Source organism: Schistocerca nitens, chromosome 3 (genome assembly GCF_023898315.1).
Source record: "Schistocerca nitens isolate TAMUIC-IGC-003100 chromosome 3, iqSchNite1.1, whole genome shotgun sequence".
Classification (NCBI taxonomy): Eukaryota; Metazoa; Arthropoda; class Insecta; order Orthoptera; family Acrididae; genus Schistocerca; species Schistocerca nitens.
The window spans coordinates 681,465,918-681,488,190 of record NC_064616.1 but is presented as its reverse complement, the minus strand read 5'-3'; the positions used below and the strand labels follow the sequence as shown (position 1 = coordinate 681,488,190).

General features: G+C 37.3%; 1 protein-coding gene across 1 annotated transcript in view; it reads right to left on the bottom strand.

Moving 5' to 3' along the window:
- Nucleotides 1-1,230: 1,230 nt before the first annotated feature.
- Nucleotides 1,231-22,273, bottom strand: part of LOC126248639 (rho GTPase-activating protein 12-like) — a 228,941-nt gene continuing 207,898 nt past the window's right edge. Inside the window, exon 14 of the mRNA XM_049949822.1 lies at nt 1,231-1,677. Coding sequence (XP_049805779.1) covers nt 1,485-1,677 — 193 coding nt within the window. The 3' untranslated portion in view covers nt 1,231-1,484. The remainder of the gene's footprint in view (nt 1,678-22,273) is intronic.

The following is a 22,273-nucleotide window of genomic DNA, read 5'->3' as shown; positions in this document are numbered from 1 at the left end:
AAACTTCTACAATTCTCTTACTTTGGAGTTGATATTCTGGACCAGATGTCTCGCCTGTACACTGTCAAGTTGGCTGCCACAGGTGGCCTATGCACGTGTTTTTCAAGATCATAGACCTTGCTGGAATCAATGTTTGGATCCTTTACAGAGAGACAACAGGAGAAAAAGTTAGCTGGTGAATGTTTCTTTTCAAATTAGCAGAACTACTCTCCTCTGTGTACACACAATCAAGGAAAAGAACTGCTCATACATTCATTGCGGGAACTGGGATACATAAGGTACCAGTACAGAAGACCTGCCAGATGGGAGGATGCAAAAGTTTGAATAAAACTGAAACTGTGTGTGCAGCGCAAGAAATTCGTAGTGATCCACGCACTTTAAGTGTTCAGTACATGGGTGCCAAGCGTGTTGACAAAGATGGTGGTTATAACTGAAAAGATTTTATACAGAGAAAAAAATGTTATTCCTACAGCAATTTGTGTCCATATATGGTTATAACATGTTTGGGGCTTTGACTGAGTACAAGTAATACAGATAAAAAATGTTATTGTATAATTATATGTTTATTTGCATTTGTAAGTTTAAATTGATTTTATATTTCAATGTGTTCTTTACTCTGATATTTTTTATTTAATTAAATATACTTTCAATAGAAATTTTTAAGCATAATGCATTTGTACAATAAGCATAATGCACTATGGATCTATGAAGACACCGTACTGAAGTAACTTAAGAATCAAAACTAGAAACAAAGAAGAAAAACTTCACCGGTTGAAATGACCGGTAGCGATCCTCTTAGTGTTAACAAGGAAAATGCCGAGTTGCACTGTAGATCAGAATTCATATTGAACTGCATGTTCCCCTACTCTGGGTAAATCACTTAAAACAAGCAGCAGCAGTGACATACCATCTCTAATAGGATCAAGCCTAGTAAAGCACCTTCGGGTTATTGACAGTTTTACTTTACCAGTGTCATTCAGGTCTGTCTTACTGGTTCATCATCAGGAAAATAGTGACAATTTCTCATTTCTCCTGCTATTGTGTGTGTATCCTTAAATATTTATTTCAGTAACAGTGATTGCACGACATATCCAAGTAGGAATTAAGGATGGTTCTCTCTTTAATTGATGTGGGGATGGATTTGATAGTTGAGAAGATAAATATAGGTAACGATTTCATATTGTTTTCATTAACAATCATAAATTTACACAATATTCACAAGGTATATACAATAACATCTAATACTGAAGATATAATACTATTTTCAAAATTGCTGTGCATCTGTTTAAGTCTTTGAATCTTATACACTTGGTTCTATATTTATTTACATTTTCTACCCACAGATTCAACAAGGTAAAATGGTATCACAATGATAAGGCACAAAATTATATTACAGGGATTTTACAGTCAATGCAAGTGGATAATAATCTCAAAATAGATGTGAAGGGTATTTTTTCCAACTTTATAAATACATTTAACAACATTCAGGCACTTATATTACAACTATCACCAAATATGTTGTGGAATGCTTTCAACAGGAATTCAATCACAACATTTTGCATCATAAAGTCAAATGCAATGTTCTGAGATTCTTCTTCTGGCCACATTAATGATGGTCCAAACACTATAGCTAAGGTGTGAATAGACATCTGATTATCAGCCTTATAGTCAGTCACTCTGCAAAAGAACAAATTGAGTTACTTCTGATATAGAGGTTTATTTTCTTTGTTCTGTACTTACAGTAAGAAACTGGGTCACCACACTAAAATAACTATGTACATTTGACAACTCAAGAGTAAATATAAACAAAATTAAGTGAATTGTAGAACTAACTGTAACACTTCCATGTAAAACAAATAATATTACACACACACACACACACACACACACACACACACACACACACACAGGGTGAAGAATTAGTCCTGCACATATTTCCAACAATAAATGGATGTTAAAGATTGGCAATCTGGCAACACTGTAATCACATGTGTGGTAACCACCACTGTCAGCATGTGTGAAGTGCTGTGCAATTGGTGCAGTGGATAATGTTCTGGGTTAGCATGCAGGAGGTCAAGGGTTCGATTCTAGGTCGAAGTGTATTTGTTTTCATTTGCTAAGTGTAGTCTGCATGATGTGGTATCTACTGTCTTAACTGTCATACAATCATTATAGTGGGTCTTCTGCAAAAGTACTTACATACTACGAACACAAATGGCAGTATAATCGTTTTCACTGGTCTGCTTTTAAAGAAGCCTTTTGCACATTGTGGATGCAAATTGTTTCACACCAGTGCATCTTCTTGATTCCAAACCTGTTTTCTGTGTACCCTCCACCATTGGTCCCACCGATTAATACCAACCACTATTCTTGCCACATTCAGGTCCATCACATTTTGTTGTGGCATTATGTCACCAGTAGGGCTAGCAACATGCTTTGCAAACAATTTTCAAATATGTGCTATGTAAATGTCAGATACATGTGGCTTAAGAAACTGTGTATGGGCGAAGGCCATATTTGTTATAAATCTAATCATATTAAGCCTCTGCAGATGGGCATACTGATTGTTGTTCCTCATTTCAAAGTAAGATAAGTTTTTATCTGTCAGGATGAATTTTAGTCATAATTCTTCTAACTGTGTTAAGTTTTTCACCTTTAACTGAATTAAACTTAATGACATGAATTGATACCACTGAAGTTCACTCAGAAATTAATTCCAAATGTAATGAATATGTTGTGACTAATAAAAATCTGTGCCAGACAGACTAGGACCAAGATTGCCACTTATTGCAAGCAAACACCATAATCATCATGATATTTTAGCATGCCTCCTGGTCTGACTCAAGCTTTGACATTGCTGTTTCCTCTTATTACTTCAAACAAAGCATGGAATAGCAACACCAGATATCAGGTGGCATCTTACAATGTTAACTTTTTTTGAGATCTTCCCCTCAAATGCTAGGTGAAGCCATCTGGAATTTGTTTTCTGTACACCATTCTTCCTATGTATGTAGCATGCAACTGGAGTTGTCTTCTGCTTTGGTTTTTGAATCTCCAGTACCTGCCAGCAGTAAGGTCAGTCCTCTGCACAGGCAACATAGCCTCTGGCTTTTCTCATATATCCTACCTTTCCCAGCAGTAGGAGTAATGTCAACAAGCAAAAGCATTGGGTCACAAACTGAATCTTGTGGGCATCCTTTACTATCTCAAAGTATTGACTATAGCTGTCTTTTCAGCAGAAAAGTTAATACTTCATGACTTCATTCATAACCTATTTCTAACAAAATGCCTCACATAATTATAGCCCCCTTTAATGAACCTATCAAAACAAGCATACAATCAATATTCTGCATGTGTGCTAATTTTATAAACACAAATTTCTTTGATCTATCCACAACACACCTTTGATGATTGATCATATGGAATCATGTGGCATTCAGTACAACTCCAACAGCAAACTGTATGATTACTGGCAAAAGACTGACAGAAGTTACTGAGCGCTCTATCAATCTCCCCACCACTCTTCGTTGTTCTCATACTGACAGATATATTGTGTAAACAACTAAAGCTACATTTGTTTTCTGCTTCCTGAATAATTTAGAGCTACATCTACCCTGGAACTTTACTTAAGGCTAGTTATGAGATGTACACTTCAATGTGGTCATGCTTTATGCAGAACACTAAATGTAATAAGTAAATACGAAAAACCATACGAGTTCACACACTGATAATACACTGGACTTGTATTCGGGAGGACAGCAGTTCAAATGCCAGTCCAGTTATCCAGATGTAGGTTTAGTTAGTTACATGTTTCATAGGAGATTAGGTTAAATTTATTAAACATATGTTTTTGTCGCACTCATGAAACTAGACTTAAAAACTAGTTTTTCAGTTTTCAAATAAAAATTCATCAAAGGGATAGGAGGACTGTCCAGAACAAATGATTTAAGGTTAGATTTGAAACTTGCAAATTTCCCTAAATCACTTAAGGTGTAGGCCAGGATTATTCCTTTGAAAGAGTGCAGTCCATTTCCTTCCCAAATTTGAACTTGTGCTTTGTCTCCAACAGTTTTGGTCTCAATGGAATATTAAACCTTACATTCCTTTTTTTCTCCCTCTCTTGTTTTCTAAATAGGTGAAGGCATTATTTTTTTTATAAATCTGAATATCATATTAAGCCTTTACAGAGACTGTAAACAAAGAAAAGGAAAACACTAATTTGAACATAGCTGTTGTCGTTGCATGTGCATTACATACTCGCAGGTCAGTAATTGCTAGTTTTGCAACAGGCCATGTCAAATCACCTTCACGCTGGGGGATGACTGCTGCAAATTCTTTAGCTCTCTCTCTTTCATATTTATGGAAGGAATTACTAATATAAGGCACTGATACCTACACTTTCAAAAATGTCTAACTTGCTTGAGAGATATTTTCAGTCATTTTTAAGCAATCAACAAAAGATTTCAGCACATTATTACAATAGCTGTCCAAATGGCATCAGCTGTTCCACAATACCCTCCAAATTTGCCTTAGAGCAAAAATGCTCCTCAGATCACTTCAATGCCCATCCACTGGTGCATGGTATTACCCCGTTCCCCGTTATGAAACCACTGATATATACAATATGTTGATGCTGGATATATTTCACAGTCTGTCACTATGGAGTCTGTTGCAGGTGGAGGGGGGGGGGGGGGGGCACTATGCCTTAACATCTGTCCACTTCTAGAATTAAGTGCAGAGAAACAATATGTTACTGTTTGTGAGAGAGAGAGAGAGAGAGAGAGAGAGAGAGAGAGAGAGAAGAAGAAGAAGAAGAAGAAGAAGATGTGACTATTGAGTTGTGCACACAGAGTCAATAGTTGAACTCTTTCTAGCCTTCTTTTTTAAAACTGGAATAGCACTTAAAAAAAATTAATTAAATGTTGCTCTCTCTTTTTTTTTTTATCACTGCAGTAACTGATGATCCTAATACACAACTCCTCATAAGCAGTTCTATTCCTTTGATGTTTTCTCTTATTAAATCTAGGTTATAGGGACAGTTCTGAATGCACACAACAGTCTTCTACAAATCAGATGAATTATGTATCCACTTAATACTACAATTAAACAATCTCAAACCTTTGGCATTAAATGTGCCTATGTTCAGAGGAATAAGTACTGGCCAGTCACGCTGTTCTCTTGTAATTTTACAGTTTCGTTAAGTGAATTTTCATTTTGATACAAATGGAACTATATTATTTTTTAAATAATTTTTGTCACCAAGCCTCGAGCAATATATCATTATTATTAACATCTTTTTTAAAATCTAATCTTTTATTATCAAGCGGTGGCAGAGGAACACACACAAAAGGGTTTAACTTTTACAAGCTTTCAGAATCAGTGGCTCCTCCTCCTGCCAGAAGAGTTGAAGGGAAAGGAAGAGGGTTAAGGTCAAAAACTGGAGTGGTTTAGGGTAAGAGGAACAGTTCAGAAAAGTCACCCGGAAAAATGGGTCAGTGGAGACTTGCTGGGTGGGATGAGAAGGAAAGACTTAGTTTTTCCTTCTGCCAGCTGTGTTCACATGTGTGTCAGATGAAGCTAACTGAAATATGGCAACCTGCTTAGCTAAGTAGCAACTGAGTCATTTGCAGCACAGGATGTGAAAGCCTTCAAAGAGTGAGAAGACGGGTACTGCAAGTTCCCTGGCATGCAGCGTCACCTACCAAACATTTCTGATATATATCAGGTCAACAATTCAAGCATATTGGTCTCCAGCTACCACTGATGACTTTTTGGACTCTTGTACAAACAGCATGGAGGGAGATTCCCAAGGAATACGACTAGACTACCTCTGATTCTAGGCCACAAATCTATTAGCTCTAATTGTAGCATGTGTGGGATTCACATCACCCCAAATTCTCAGTCAGAGATCATGTACAATCCTGTAATTTTAATCATTTGAGTACTGTCACAAATGTAAGTATTGTTACAAGTACACCTTTCTCCAAAAGAATTAGTTATCTTACAACTGTTGCACCTCAAGCCTTTTTTAAGCTAGGCAATTATCCTATATGTACCTTACTTTTGTTACTTCCTAGTTTTAATCTGGCATCACACTTTCTCTTTTCACAAAGATATAAACTTCTAATCCATAAATTTCCATGAAGTATTTACTTTTTACAGTAAATCAGTTCTAGTGACAAACACATGCAAGAATTCTCACTTTTGGTTCTGTATAATGTACCATGTTTAACAGGAACTAAGCCTGAGTTCTTAATTTAAGGTATCAATGAAACTGGACATCACTCAGAATTCTCATTCCAGAACTGGAGGGAGTTTTGTCTTCCAATCCAACTGCTGTTGAGCTGTATCTCCTTGTGAGCTAGTGGTAAACTTCCCTCAATGTTAACACAATATCAAGAGTTCTGTCCAATACTTCCTTTATTTTTTAAACTATATTTCATTTGTCTTGTAAAAGTAACAGTTTGATGGAATCTTGAAGATAATTTGCTTCATTTTTTAGCCCACCCGTAATGGAAAATTCTTCTAGAAACATTTCCACAAACCAGCTTGTGGCTGTATCAAGATCAGAACAGGTTATGGTTGGGGTTTCCTCACCATAAAGTGGCAACTAATGTCCTAATGCCATCTGGCATCTACCCAAGCGATTATGACATTGTGCACCCTTGTGCACTTTTCTGCCTTCACACTGGCAAGCATAAAATAGTTTATTACCATAGTTTGATTTACCATGCTAAATAACTTCAATAAACCAAGTGAACGCCATGCACTAATGCAACACTTCGGCTGCTGTGAGTGTATTTATCAATTGTCATTTTTAAAATTTTTTTTCTTCCAGTTACTTATTGGATTTTACATACCTGAATCTTACGAATATTGTTTAAGTGTTATAAAACAGAGTTGCAATTGAAGAAAGATCTAACATTTGTGACATAACGTTTGCTTTAGATTTAATAGAGGGGTGAAGAGAGTGGAGGCAGCTCAAAACATTTGTGTCCTATTTGATGAGTGCTATAAGCAAACCATATCAGAAAAGAATTATCTTGTTTCAAAAAGAGATATTCTGCCATGAATAATTTTCCACATTTGGAAAGTCTCAATAATTGACATTTGATGAACTATGACTGTTTAACCTGTGTGTGTCATTTGCATTCAACAGGTACCATTCAGCTGTTGGGCTCTATAATTCAAAGCAGCAAAAACTGTAGTGCCTACAACTGTATTTTTGCTTGAACACCACCAGTTGGCTCACTGACTACACCTATTCACTGCTGTTATTGGTACCAGTTATGATGCCTTTATGTTAACTTCTTCAGAGGAAATTAACAGCCAAGCCTCATCAAAAGACATCTCCTTGAGCAAAGGGCAGTGTGAACAGATACTATTTTGCATCTGGTGGCACAAAAAGTGTGTTGTGCATATGGACTACTCTCCAGGAAGGGGGTCCATCGCAGCTGGATTTTACTGCCAACAGCTGAGACACCTTTCGTTCACAAAGTAAGAGAGAGAGAGAGAGAGAGAGAGAGAGAGAGAGAGAGAGAGAGAGAGAGAGAGAGAAAGGCAATAAAATTGCAACAGTGTTGCTATTGCACCTGCATAATGCTGATTTCATGAAAAAAGGTATCCAAGACTGTTTGGTTGGTCATCCATCACACACTTATTCTTCTGATCTTGTGCCTTCAAATCTGTCCTTTCTCACTCCTTATCCAACAACTGCCAACAAAATTTCTTTCCAGACAATGGCATGACGACATCTTTAACTCTGAAACAGTAGGTTTCTACAGGCATGGAACTTGTAAGCTACCTGAGCATTATCAGCCTGTTCTACATGAAGAGAGAGGAGGAGGAGGAGGAGGAGGAGACTAGTGTTTAATGTCCCGCCGACAACGAGGTCATTAGAGACGGAGTGCAAGCTCGGGGGAGGGAAGGATGGGGAAGGAAATCAGCCGTGCCCTTTCAAAGGAACCATCCCGGCATTTGCCTGAAGCAATTTAGGGAAATCACGGAAAACCTAAATCAGGATGGCCGGAGATGGGATTGAACCGTCGTCCTCCCGAATCCAAGTCCAGTGTGCTAAGCACTGCGCCACCTCGCTCGGTCTAACTACATGAAGAGAGAAAATATATCACTGATGATTAATTGAGGACCATTTTCACAAAACTCAACAACTACAAAATTCACAAAAATGTGTTGTACATGTATTCATGTACTTCTAAATGAGATGAATGCATTGCAGTTGACTGATGTTATCAAAACTTACTATTTGCCTGTTTAATCTTGCATATAAAACTGTGAAAATCTGCTATCTGTGGCAAATATTTATTGTTAGTTTTTGAAGTAGCAGCTCACCACTTCCCAATCAGGAGTCACAGTTACATGCCCTCTGATAAGGTATTTGGTACTTTTGAAAAGGAATTGAGAAAACTTGAAACCATGACCCTACCATCACACCATCATGTGGTTCTGAGCCACCATGGTACCTGTATGGCTCTGGGCAAGGACTGACACATGTACGATTTAAAGACCAATATTAATATGAAAATGATCATGTGAATATAAAAAAGAGCTGATGAGTTAAAGAAACTAAAGAGATTTTTGATACATCATTGGAAAAAGCCTGTGAGTGCTATGAGAGGGCTTTAGCACATCGTGATGAACTTGACAATGAAAATAATGAAGTGGAGTATGTTACTGAATAAATTAATTAGATTATTATTTGTTCAGTACATTAAAATCAACTAGAACATTACTGCTATAAATTAATTAATTTTTATACATTTTTTTTAATTTGAAACACAAAGCTGAACGAGATGGTTTTCCGCCACTGTATTATACACCTAAAGTTTAATTGTGAAATATAATTTTGTAAGAAATCAGCAATGTATGCTGTTTGAGTAACTCAATAAAATGTGTTTCCTGAATATTTTGTCTTTGTAGTTGACGTTTGTAAAACCCTTACTCAAATTCTCTTATGTTTACTGTTGTGTTCAATAAACTACTGGAAAATGTAATTAAAATACACTCTGTACTAATATAAATGAACTACAGCTTACCACAGTAGCCTTCAATGACAGTAGATTTTTAGTAGAACAAAGTATCTGTCACATAAGCATGACTAAATCAAAATAAATTACTACGATATTACACATTACACAGTCCGTGTCATAATCAAACAGTATGGATAAGTGGCAGCTAGGAGTAGATGCATAAAGAAACATGGTTAATAAATTATTCAGTACCACAGTTTTATAAATAAAATTTTGTGTTCAAATGGTTCAAATGGCTCTGAGCACTATGGGACTCAACTGCTGAGGTCATTAGTCTGCTATAACTTAGAACTACTTAAACCTAACTAACCTAAGGACATCACAAACATCCATGCCCGAGGCAGGATTCGAACCTGCGACCGTAGCGGCCTCGCGGTTCCAGACTGCAGCGCCTTTAACCGCACGGCCACTTCGGCCAGCATTTTGTGTTCACAAAAGCAAAGAAGATCATGTAGGCAGAAGCAGAAAAAGGCATTTTCAAGTGTGCAGCATCATTAGTTTTTCACCCTTAGACTATGTGGTACTAAAAGTAGCGAGAAGACTTGTGATGTGCTTATTGATTATTGACCTGTGAAACAAATAGGCAAAAAGCAGGCCTCCAGTGAGATCAGACACAGGAGCCAATGCAGCCTTCAGTTTACAACACAATCCCATTACTTTAGAGCTAGCAAACAGCTGCAGCACTCAAATCTCGACTTGTGGCTAGGACAGATAAATCACGACATACAAGACAAAATTAGTTGCTGTTTCTGTGTATAACTACCTTCCTGGACTTGAAATCATAAACTGACATTCTGAAGTCAAACTTTAACTGAAAATCACTCAGATTATTCAATGGAAATGATGAGAAAAAAAAAAATCAAGTGAATTTAGTAAGATAATTCTGTGCCACCCAGAAAGTAACTTGATGCTCACAGAGTAACAGTGGGAAGGATGTGTTCCCGTAATTAATGTTTCTTGAACAGTCTCCAAAGTGAGTATAGCTTGGGTCTCAAAGATACGGCTGCCGAGGGCCGGAATATTAAAAGTATAAGCCAATGAGTTTTATTTCCATTCCTGTAACTAGGTTTAGTGACTAGAACATTGACTAATAATACTCAGATGCACCAAGTGCAAACTAAATATCATAAATTAATAACTGTCAAGAATATTTTTGTTTTCCTGTGTTAAACAAAATGAATACTATAAATCTCATTCATCAGATACGATTTACTTTTTTGGAGCATCTCCAGTGGTTATACTGTAAACATTGACTAGGTAACATAGCTTTCAATCATTATACGCTTAGATAAGTTACACAAAAGAAGAATCCATTGTCATCAGACTGTCAAACAAGGAACACAAAATGCTGACAGTAATTTCTAGATTCCCAAATATATCACTCTTAAGTGAAACTATCATTCAGCCTATAAATAATGAAAGAATGAAAAGTATCTACTCATAATTATAATGATATACAATATAACTGCTGCTGATGCTTTGTCAATAATAGCAAAGAGTGCCTATGTTGAAGAGCTTTTGACCCGCAGTAGTCTTTAAGACAGAGAGAAACAAAAATAACAACAGGTTCACCAAGCCATGTGTGATGCAGATTTTCCGCGCAGCACCTCACAGTTGGCACAGAGTTTTATTAATTTAGTTCCTGATGGTTTCATACAAAAGACACCTCTATATTTCTACAATATTCACATAAGAATTATTGAGCTGTAATGCTATGGCACAGATGGACAGACACGGTTCTGGAATTTGCAAAGACTATCCGCATGCTGCTACTGTTTAATTTGAGAGTGACTTGTTCAACAGTGTGTGAATCACATAAAGACTGCTGCGCCCTACATATAACGTGAAACCATTGTATGCCAGTTAATCACAGCAAATTACCCCATACTTGCACTTTCCTGCTAATGACCTAATTTCTTTCAAGCAGACAGTTAGCTCTCTGTAGAGGCCATAAACATTCATTCCAAAGCCCTCCCCCAGCCTTCTCATCCACTGTGGACACCTCTTAAGTTATGACACTGGACACATTTATACCTGCATAACAAACTTTTTGTTGTCAGATTTACTGACTGAATATTCTGCTGTTGCTCTGAAAATGAATACTAAAGTGAAATATGAGTAGTCTGTGTGGCAAGCATCTGAAGTTTCCATTCTTTAAGCTCCACCATTCAAAAAGTAGAGAAAATGACAAAGTTCCTATGAACTAATAAATAATAATAGTGTGATAATTAGTGAAGTTTGGAGAATTCCATCAGTTGTCTGACGATTATGTAAAGCTGCTTTTTTTTAGTTTACACTGCAATGCAACACAAATTCAAGAGTTTCTTATGAAACTGTCACTTAATTTCATTGTGATCATTTTCAAATACATAAGAGAACATATGACTTTAAATATTCTTTTGAGCTAGATTTGAATCTATGGTTCCTGTTGCAGTAGCACACAGCTAGTGAGGCACTGATAATGTAAACTTTTTCTCATTGCTGTAGTAATGGCTAAGGCAGAAAGAGGCAGATTTCTCACAAAGTAAGAGATAAGAGAAAATGTAATTTACTCTTAAAATAACCTTCATACAGTCAAAAAATTAAAATTTCTGACTCACTGTCACTTATTATGTAAGAACTGATCAGAATATTTCATCAAAATTATAAGCAAATATCTAGTGACCTTAGTCGTATATTTCAGCTCCAGTCCTGTAAGCTGATTGTCAAAGAGTAGCCAAACACTTTCTGTTCTGTTGGTAAATCTCAACTATTCCAACAGCAGTAACATGTTTTTGACCATTTCTCAATGTCTTACTCTAGTGCTACTACCCACAGCTTGTTCTGTCTTCATTTCAGATAGCCACAGAATACAACGATTGCACCTGATAATGCTATCTAAATATGTGTCATACTGTAGAAACATTAGAAATACTTGCAACAAAAATATTTTGTGTTTTATGTGATTGTGTTACTGTATGTTTATCTGCAGCATTCTGTAAAGACAATTTAATTGTATCATGAAGATAGTCAATGAAAGAAGCTCTTATGCAATTTTTTTAAAATAATAAACCATTCAGATGATACTGATTGTTTAGGCATTTGCCTAGTATTGCAAAACATGGATGGCAGCCAAAATATATGCTTTCAGCAGTTGTTTTAAGGTAGCACTAAGAAGCTCTTTATGTTAGGTGAAGCCATTTTTTGCAAGTCAGCCGTAGATGGGAACAAATCTACAACTGTAAAAATAGAAAAATATGTTAGAAAAGTTCACTTACTATAAGCTAACAGCAAAAAGTAAACACCAATGTGTCAGATGCACTAGACTTCTTGTTATTTAAGAACTGTCTACTGCCACATGAGCAGACATAAGGCGCTTCATCCTAGTGAAAGTACATTGAATTGTAGTCCACAGGATGACACTTTATTTTTGTTGTGTTGTTGTTGAGACACCACAAGTGATTTTTGAGCATTTGTCTTGCTATCTCCATAATCAGACTTCAATGTTGTCCTTTCATTAGTCATTGTTTAGTGATGGCACTATTCCACATCAAATACATGTGCATCATACTGCAGCACTTACAATGGTCAGTATACCCTATTTTATAACAGTGGGATCTGCATGGCAGCAAGCTGATAATTTAATTAACTATAACACACAGAATCTGTGTACCGATCGTCATTTTCAGTTGTATAGCTGATGGTAATATCTGTCCTATGTCTGTAGAAGCTGTAGAATGCCTTGTTACATTCAAATGCACACTTTCCAGAAAGTCAGACAACAGTGATAACTGTCAAGTCAATTTGCCAGAAGTGCAGCCAAAATTCATCACTGCTCTCATACACAGAAGCTTGCATTTAATTATTCATATCAATAGTAATCGTTAAATGATAACTGAGGAGAATTCATTAATATTGATGGTGAATATAACTGTCAATCAATATCAGATTACACTCACTAACTGTAAAACTAGAGAAACGGTGCCTTCATTTGAAAAGAAGTGTGTCATGGTACTCCACAGCTTATGTTCAGTTCACAACATAGTTCATATTAGGCAAAAAGTTATTTGCAGCTTTACTCACTACTCATATTTTTTCCCTTTACTCATTGTGTTTAGTAGAATTCACATACTGGGCAGCAGTTTTTGGCTCCATTTTCTGCTTGTTCTTGTTGGGAATGTGAGACAGAGTAGCAGGGTACATACTGTATTCCTATTCAAACATCAGTACACAGAGGATGCTACCTTGGGGCACAGAATGAAATAGTTAGAGCTTAATCAGAGCTGTTGCTCACAAGAAGTGACAAAACCACAACTCTATCTTTACTTCGGTAGTCAGCACTAGATTTAGAGCACCACCACTAATATTGTTCACTGAGCACCCATACCATTCTGCTCATGCAGTTGTTAGTATCATCTATCGCAATTATTACAATGTAACTGCTACTGATGTTTTGCCAAGAAAAGCAAAGTGCTCCCAATGAATGAGATGATTTATTTGCAGTGCACATAAGGCTGAGACAATCCAAAATAGCAATAAGAAGTTCACCAACTTGAGCAAAGGGCAAAGTCTCTATGAGAATATTTTCACTGTTGTAGGTAGTAACTCTTCTTAGCTGCATTTTCCAGAAACTGTAATTAATAAAATAACATAGGACTCATTCTGCAGAAAAACACAGTGGCAAAATTCTCAAATAAGAATCTTTAAACAGTAGAAATGCACAGAAGCATGGAGAACCTCCTGATTTTCACATTTCCAATGTGAGCTGTAAGAATCTTGTATCACATTATGCTTCAGAATACTAAAATGTTTATTTTCACACCCTGTACTAGAACAAGCACTATCCCATAAGAGGAGGAAATGAATTATGTGATTCTCAGAAAACTAACTTGCGTAGTACTTCAGAGTGCAGGAAAGCTCTTTAGTTCTTTTTTGCGAGTTGTGTAAATTTTGGCATCCCCTTATACTACTTTGAGAGAAAGCCGCTTTTCAATGCAAAATAAAGTGGATAGTCTATGTCCAGTTAATGATAGTCTATGTCCAGTTAATATTTTAATATTTAATGAGACGATACTGGTTCCACTTGTTCCACCAGTTTGGCTACTTGACACATATGATGATGTCTACACACTCTATTCAGAGCCAAAATGAGATTTCTCCATTTATAATGTAACGTCTGACACAATGTTCCTTGGGTCAACCAACATAAATACAGCACACTGGCAGTGCACATGGGTCATTTCTTCACTTTTCCACTTTTCACTAGTCAGGGCCTCAAGAGCACACTGTCCATGCTAAACAAATTATGGGCTTAACATGTCAAATATTTATTTAATGCAACACGTAAGACATAGGTTGAGCACAACTTAATTTCATCCATTGAAGATACCCTTAATTTTCCACAGTGGCCCTGCTTCCTGATCTGAGATGTAACCCTTAACACCAACACAAAAGCATTCCTGCCTCTCCCCTTCCACAAGATACTCCAGATCAACTACAGTTACTTAAGTAATCAACTCACTACCATCCAACTTCTACAATTATAAAATATACAGACTATCACGTATTTGGACAAATAGGCATTACAGTCTGATGTACATGTATTTGTCATTGACACAACAACTTAGGAGAGGATGGAGTTAAGGTCCTATTACACAAACAGCGAGACAAATGTTCACAAATCACTTGTGTTGTCACATCAACAACAACAACAACAACAACAACAACAACAACACAACAATGTAATATTCTGGTAGCCTGAATATAAAACCATCAAAGATGACATCAACAGTACTCTGTGTCGTGTCTTTCTTTCAGTATTTATAAGCCAACTGACCTTTTTGCTTAAGGCAGACTTATTCTAGACATCACTGTCAGTGTTTTGTATTCCTTGGCCCACAATCTGATGACAACAGATTCTCCTTTTGTGTTAGCATAAGCTGAAACTTAACTTTGCACTGCATACATTCATTGGTTTAATTTTCTTTGCAGTTTTTTGGGCTCAATTTTTTGGTCATTACCCATGGTTTCCTTGTACAGCAAAATTTCTTTATTTGGAACTTTATGTTATTCATAACTCTCTGTTTATAACCACATTTTGCAATCAATCCTGTGTTGTTCTCTTTTCATTTGTGTTCCTCCATTTTGGGTAATAAACCAATGACAGCATTCTCAATAAAAACTATTCTAAGCTTATAATGATCAGAAAAGGTGTTGTCTACTCAATGTTTCCAGTATAACCACTGGAGATTCTTTTTTTAAGTGGATCACACCTGGTAATGAGCTTTTCAGTGTTCAGTAGGATTAAGACAGATAAACAAAAATAACTTTAGTCTGCAGTTGGTCACTAGGCCCTAAACCTGATTACAGCAATAGGAATAAAACTCATTAGCTTATACTTTCGTTATTCCAGCCTTCAGAGGCAGTGTCTTTGAGACTGGGCTGTACTCACTTCCAAGACTGCTCACGAAACACATCAACTGCAGAAACATACTCTCCCTGTTGGTTGCACAAATGAAACTGAGAACATATTTGGGAACTCTGTGAGTGCTGAGCTACATGGGACAGAATTATCCTATAAAAGTTATATAATATTTTCTTTTCATTTCCCCCCAAGTAAACTCAGTGATTTTAACTTAAGGTGCGACATACAAATGTCTGTCTATGGTTTTGAGTCAAGTATGTTAGTTCTATGCAGAAACTGCAACTAATCTTATCTTTTACGTTTTGACTGATGTTTCCTAGCCACCACCGGGGCAATAACAGAGAGATGAGTGCTGCATCTGTTCGCTAGCTCCGAGGTAATAGGGTTACACTGTCCAGTGATTACTGTATTGGCTCTTGGCTCCAATATGAGTAGGAAGTCACTCGTTTCAGGGCATAATTATAGGTAATCGAAGCACTGATGGTGACCTATCATCATGCCTTGAAGTGAGGGACATCCTACCAGAGATGCTTCACACTCCTCCTAAAGTGGAGTTCCATCACCCACCCAACCTCCAGAACATCCTAGGCCATCCCTAGGCCACACTCATTCCCAATCCTTATCCACAAGGATCATATCCCTGAGGAAGACCCAAGTGCAAGACATGCTCAACTCACCTACCCAGCACTTCTTTTTCCAGTCCTGTCACAGGTTTATGCTAGCCCATCAGACGCCAGGCCACTTGTGAAAACTGCCATGTGGTATATCAACTCTGCTGCAATCATTGCACAGCTATTTATATTGGTATGACTACCAACCAGCTGTCCATTAGGATGACTGGCCACTGCCAAACTGTAGCCAAGGACCATCCTGAAGCACAACATGCAGCTGAACACATCGTGCTTGATTTCAAAGCCACCAGCTTTTCTGAACTGCACATACGCAAGTTGTGCATATAACACATTCTCCACTCACAAAATTATCCCAGCCTCATCCTATGGTAACAATGTCCCCACACCCTGCACCCAAAAGTTTACCTATCCTATCACCTTCTCCCTATTCTCATACCTCACCCTCTTTTTGTGCCACCCTCTGCCAATGCCCCCTGTTGGCAGTCGTCTGTGCACACACTGTCAGACAGTGTTGTTCTCTCTCCACATCTGTGCACTGCTATCTCTTCTCCTTCCCCACCCCTTCCAGACTGCTGTTTCCATTTCACATGAAAGTTGCATTATGGTCCAAGCTGCCAGAGATGGAGGTCGTGTCTGTGAGGTGTGCTTGCTCGTGTGAATGAAAGTGTGTGCGGTGTGCTTGCTCGTGTGAATGAAAGTGTGTGGTTTCTCATTCTTCTTCTGACAAAGGATGTGGCTGAAACCTAATGTGTAAGTGTCTTCATTGTGCCTGTCTGCAACTTAACATGTCATACTTATGGTGAGTTGCAATCTAATTCATTTGTATTAGTACAGAGTATATTTTAATGAAGTTTTTCCATTAGTGTCTTGAACACAACAAAACATAAGAGGGAAATTAATCAACAACAACATATTGTCTCTCATTACATAAAACAGTCTACAAATGCTCACCGAGGGTACCAATTCCACACCTGTAGAAACATACTGTTTCACAGTTACAGATGTCTTCAAAGCCACGTTTGTAGTGCATTTTCCTATGGAAACTAATTTCCATGCCAGTTGTTCAATAGGGAATTAGAAAGATTAACATTTGAGGATGCAAGGTGAGAAGAGTAAGTGCATGACAGATGACTTCCCAGCAAACTAGTGGATAGCTTTTCTTGTGAAATTAGCAGAGTGGACATGGGCATGACTGTGCAGTAGCAACACTTGATGCAATTATGTTCATTATTTGTCTTAGAATGCTACTGAAAGGCATCGTAGTTGTTGGCAACAAATGCCAGCTACGATGGACGGACCCCTGGGGAGCAGTTTGTAGTGCAATACATGCTTTTTGCACCACCATATTCAAAATATCTGTCCACACAGCCATTTGCTCGAGGATTTGTCTTTCGCTAGGGCTCACAAGGGTACATTCCCGAACATCAATAAACGATGAAACTTGGCACGTGTGCAGAGGGGGCAAAATAGTGCAATATGGAATGAGATTTCACTCTGCAGCGGAGTGAAAATCTCATTCTGGAAACATCCCCCCCGGCTGTGGCTAGGCCATGTCTTCGCAATATCCTTTCTTTCTGGAGTGCTGGTTCTGCAAGGTTCGCAGGAGAGCTTCTGTAAAGTTTGGAAGGTAGGAGACGAGGTACTGGCAGAAGTAAAGCTGTGAGGGCGTGAGTCATGCTTGGGTAGCTCATTTGGTAGAGCACTTGCCCGCGAAAGGCAAAGGTCCCGAGTTTGAGTCTTGGCCCGGTACACAGTTTTAATCTGCCAGGAAGTTTCATAGTGCAATATGATTTTTTTTTTCGCCCAATTTTTCTTTTAAGGGGTAAGAGACACCCCAAAAGGTCATTTGGCATTTTAGGTTTGGAGGGAATATCTTTGAAACAATGATATATCGTTTTTGAAAAATACACCATACACAGTGTACTGTCAGAATATTTTCAACACACATAATTAAAATTTCTAAACATTCATTATTAGTATAGTTATTTTTTTTTTACTTATACTTGTTTTATATTTTAAATTTTTATTTTATGTATGATATCCATGTCTTTTTTTTTTTTTTTTTTTTTAGTTTACCATTTCACTTACATGTATTTTGTTAATTGAAAACAATAAGTAACACATTAATATGATAGAAAATAATTCCAGTAATGATAATCTGTACGGAAATACTTAATACATAAAAACGTTTTTATACCATGTACATAAAATCAATGAAGTCTCTTTGCTTAGTATACACGATGGAGAAGAAAATATAAAACAAAATTCAGCAGGATTGCAAATTGTCACACTGATTTGCATCAGGCGTATTTCAGTACATTGGTAAGCCTTGGTGAAGATAATTGATTATGTACTAGTGACTGAAACTTGATTATATTGTTTCTCAAAGCAGAGACTGATATCATAGTCATTCAACAGAACTAGATCGGAAAAATTTCTCACTACGTTCCATGGCTGTACCTGTGCTATTGAAACCTCTGGGATCACCAGATGTTTCTTGCCCGCAGGTACAACACTCAAAACTCCCTCCTGCCCTCCCCCTATTGTCAACCTGCCTTTTCACAACTTTAAAAGAAACTAATGGTGAGTTTGGACTGACAATGTGAGAAATCACTTTTAAAAGCCCAAAATGTCCTTGTGACGGCATCAAAATCTGGTAACCAAATGACTGACCAGTTCAAAAGATATCTGAAACATCTCTTCTTCCCAGCAAGGGAGAAATGTCTATATTATTGTCAGATTCTTGTGGTGGTCAGTGTGAAAGAATGATTTAGAGCATCATACCCAAGGACAAGGAATTTGTTCATCTGGTGATCCCAAAGGGCTCGACAGCAAAAGTACAACAATAGGATGTACACAGTTTCCAATACTGGAAGAACTTTTGTAAGTTTGGACAGCGTCTTGAAAGGAGGATATAAGACTAACATTAACAAAAGCAAAATGAGGATAATGGAATGTAGTCAAATTAAATTGGGTGATGCTGAGGGTATTAGATTAGGAAATGAGTTTTGCTATTTGGCGAGCAAAATAACTGCTCATGGTTGAAGTAGAGAGGCTATAAAATGTAGACTGGCAATGAGAAGGAAAGCGTTTCTGAAGAAGAGAAATTTGTTAATATCGAATATAGATTTACTTGTCAGGAAGTCATTTCTGAAAGTATTTGTATGGAGTGTGGCCACGTATGGAAGTGAAATGTGGACGATAAATAGTTTGGACAACAAGAGAAAAGAAGCTTTCGAAATGTAGTGCTACAGAAGAATGCTGAAGATTACATGGGTAGATCACATAACTAATGAGGAGGTACTGAATAGAATTGGGGAGAAAAGAAATTTGTGGCACAAGTTGACTAGAAGAAGGGATTGGTTGGTAGGACATGTTCTGAGGTATCAAGGGATCACCAATTTAGTACTGGAGGGCAGTGTGGGGGGTAAAAATTGTAGAGGGAGACCAAGAGATGAATACACTAAGCAGATTCAGAAGGATGTAGGTTGCAGAACATACTGGGAGATGAAGAAGCTTGCAAAGGATAGAGTGGAATGGAGAGCTGCATCAAACCAGTCTCTGGACTGAAGACCATAACAACAACAACAACAACAACAACAACAACAACAAGCAGGAAAATGGATAAAATAAACAAACCACAGATACTAAGTAACACATATCCATAGTAACAGCATAAACAAAACAGCGAAGATATAACACCAAGAAAACATTGCAAATCATAGACTATAACAAAATTATTGTCTTACAATTTAAAACCTGGTTCCTAAATCTCTGTCTTACCATTATATAATCTATCTGAAACCTGTCAGTAACAAAATTATTATGTGAAAATTAAAAAATTAAACATAAAAATCTCTACAAAAACCAAATGAAATTTCAGGTAAAAAAACATTATTAGATCCAAACTTAAGAAAATTATCAAAACATAACTCAATTTCCACACATCACTACGAACATACAAAAACTGACTAATCTATGTCTAAAAGTCAGGTGTAACATTACGCCTACAATGAACATCCAAGTAATGTTTAAATACAAATTCCAACAAAGACAGCATATGGCAGCATCAATATTACGTGTAAGGTAAGAACACCAATTGTGTATAACAACTTTCAAATCATAGTTACAGTTTACAATATCAAAGCTATCACCTATAAATGTATTTACAGAAGACCTGATGATGGCAATATGCTCAAATGAGCTCATCGTGATTTACTCAGCAAACGTCATATAGTGTTCAGTGTAACTGGCACATCTTTATCGCAATCATGTTGCTACGAGACACATTTTGCACTGCGGGCTCCAAAAAAATCAACAATATTTGACGTTTGTGGATTCTGCTCTCAGTTGCTAGATGCATATTATTGTAAAATACGGCTGAGAACCATGGGCCACACAAATACTTTATTCAGGCCAAATGTTGCCCTAGGGCATAAACAGTTCTGATCTTGATGCAGCCACAAACTCTTTCGCAGAATGGTTTTGCTATTACTGGTGTGTTAGAAAGTGTCACAACGCTGGACACTACCAGTAGTGGGGCCATTAAGAATAGAAGTTGATTTACCCACACTCAAGTGAACAACAAACACAGAAATAGTACAATAAGCAGTAGAACACACAACGTGAAGAAGCACCGGCTACACTGTCTTTATACAGAGGTGGTCTCTGGTAGGCAGCATGGCAGATGTCGTATTGTGCACACTAGTCTAGCGACCCACCACAGGAACCCTTTGATGGCCAGCCCACGCATTTGTAGACTATTTGAAGTGTAGCATGCCAGAGGCCAGGAGCCACGGCGCGTATCCCGGTGCTGCGTACAGGTTTATAGCAGAAAGTGAAACAAACTATCTTTGAGGTTCCATCATACTAATACTTTTAGCAGTAAGATAAAATGTAGTTTAAAAAAAAGGACTGGACTAGAACTGGTGATTTTGCACCCACATTGTGCGAAGTTTAGCACTAGAACTTGAAAAAATATGGCACTACAACAGCTCAAATGGAAGACAACAATTCCTCTGGAAACCTCTGCATCTAAGATGAATGACTCTGACTTGTCTCAGCAGCAGTTAGCCAGTGACTAGGTTTTATATATCGAAGACTGCACCTAATGGGAAGCAAATATTTTTAAAAAACTGTGTTTTGACATAGGGCTAAGTAAAATATGTCCGTTGTGTAAATGCTAAAACAAAAATGCTACAAAACTAGGTATTAATACCGTCCACTGCAATGGAATAAAGTCATTAGCTGCTTGTTTACGGAGAAGCCAAATCCAGCTTCAATTTATCCGCTGTTAATATTTCTGTGATATGCCCTCTAAATTGTTATTAATTCAGATATTATTCAAAAGGCTGTACAGGTGTGTGGAAAGTCAATACTTAAAGAATAAATAACTGCTGAGGTCTACAAATGTCACCGCGGAACTAATTTCCAACAAAAGTCTTCCACTTGACCTTTATCTTTATAGTTTCTTACTGCTTTGTCATGTACAACACCTGTATCAAGTTTTAGTGGTTGCGACAGAGCCATCAGGATGAGCTCAAGTGTTTTTTGTAAGGCTTACCTGCAATTTTCTCATTTCAAAATTAGAAAATTAATTTATACATTAGCAGAGTATAGCTTTTTAGGTTTCATTCACTTTCAAAAGTACTTTTTCAGCATCTAATAACTGTATTGTACCCCCGCAACACCTATTATTAAATGGCGAAATTCTGTAACTTTAACAGTTTTACGTTCATTCTCGTCTTGCTCTTTAAGACCATTCTGCTATGTAGCTGTCTTTGCCTATCACCAGTGCCTTTATATTGCACTTGCAGTTAAACTCCTTGGCATGCCACTTCCAGTGAGTCAAATTTGATAACTTACCAATTTGCATAATTACTCATATAATAGATATATAAATTGTTCTCTCTTCCTAAGTACACTATGTGATCAAAAGTATCTGGACACTCCAAAAACATACGTTTTTCATTTTAGGTGCATTGTGCTGCCATCTACTGCCAGGTACGTCACTTGTGTCATACGTCTGTACGCAAGATTTCCACATTTTTAAACATCCCTAGGTCAACTGTTTCCATGTGACAGTGAAATGGAAACATGAAGAGACATGTACAGCACAAAAGTGTACAGGTCAACCTCGTATATTGACTGACAGAGATCGCTGACAGTTGACAGTTGAAGAGGGTCGTAAT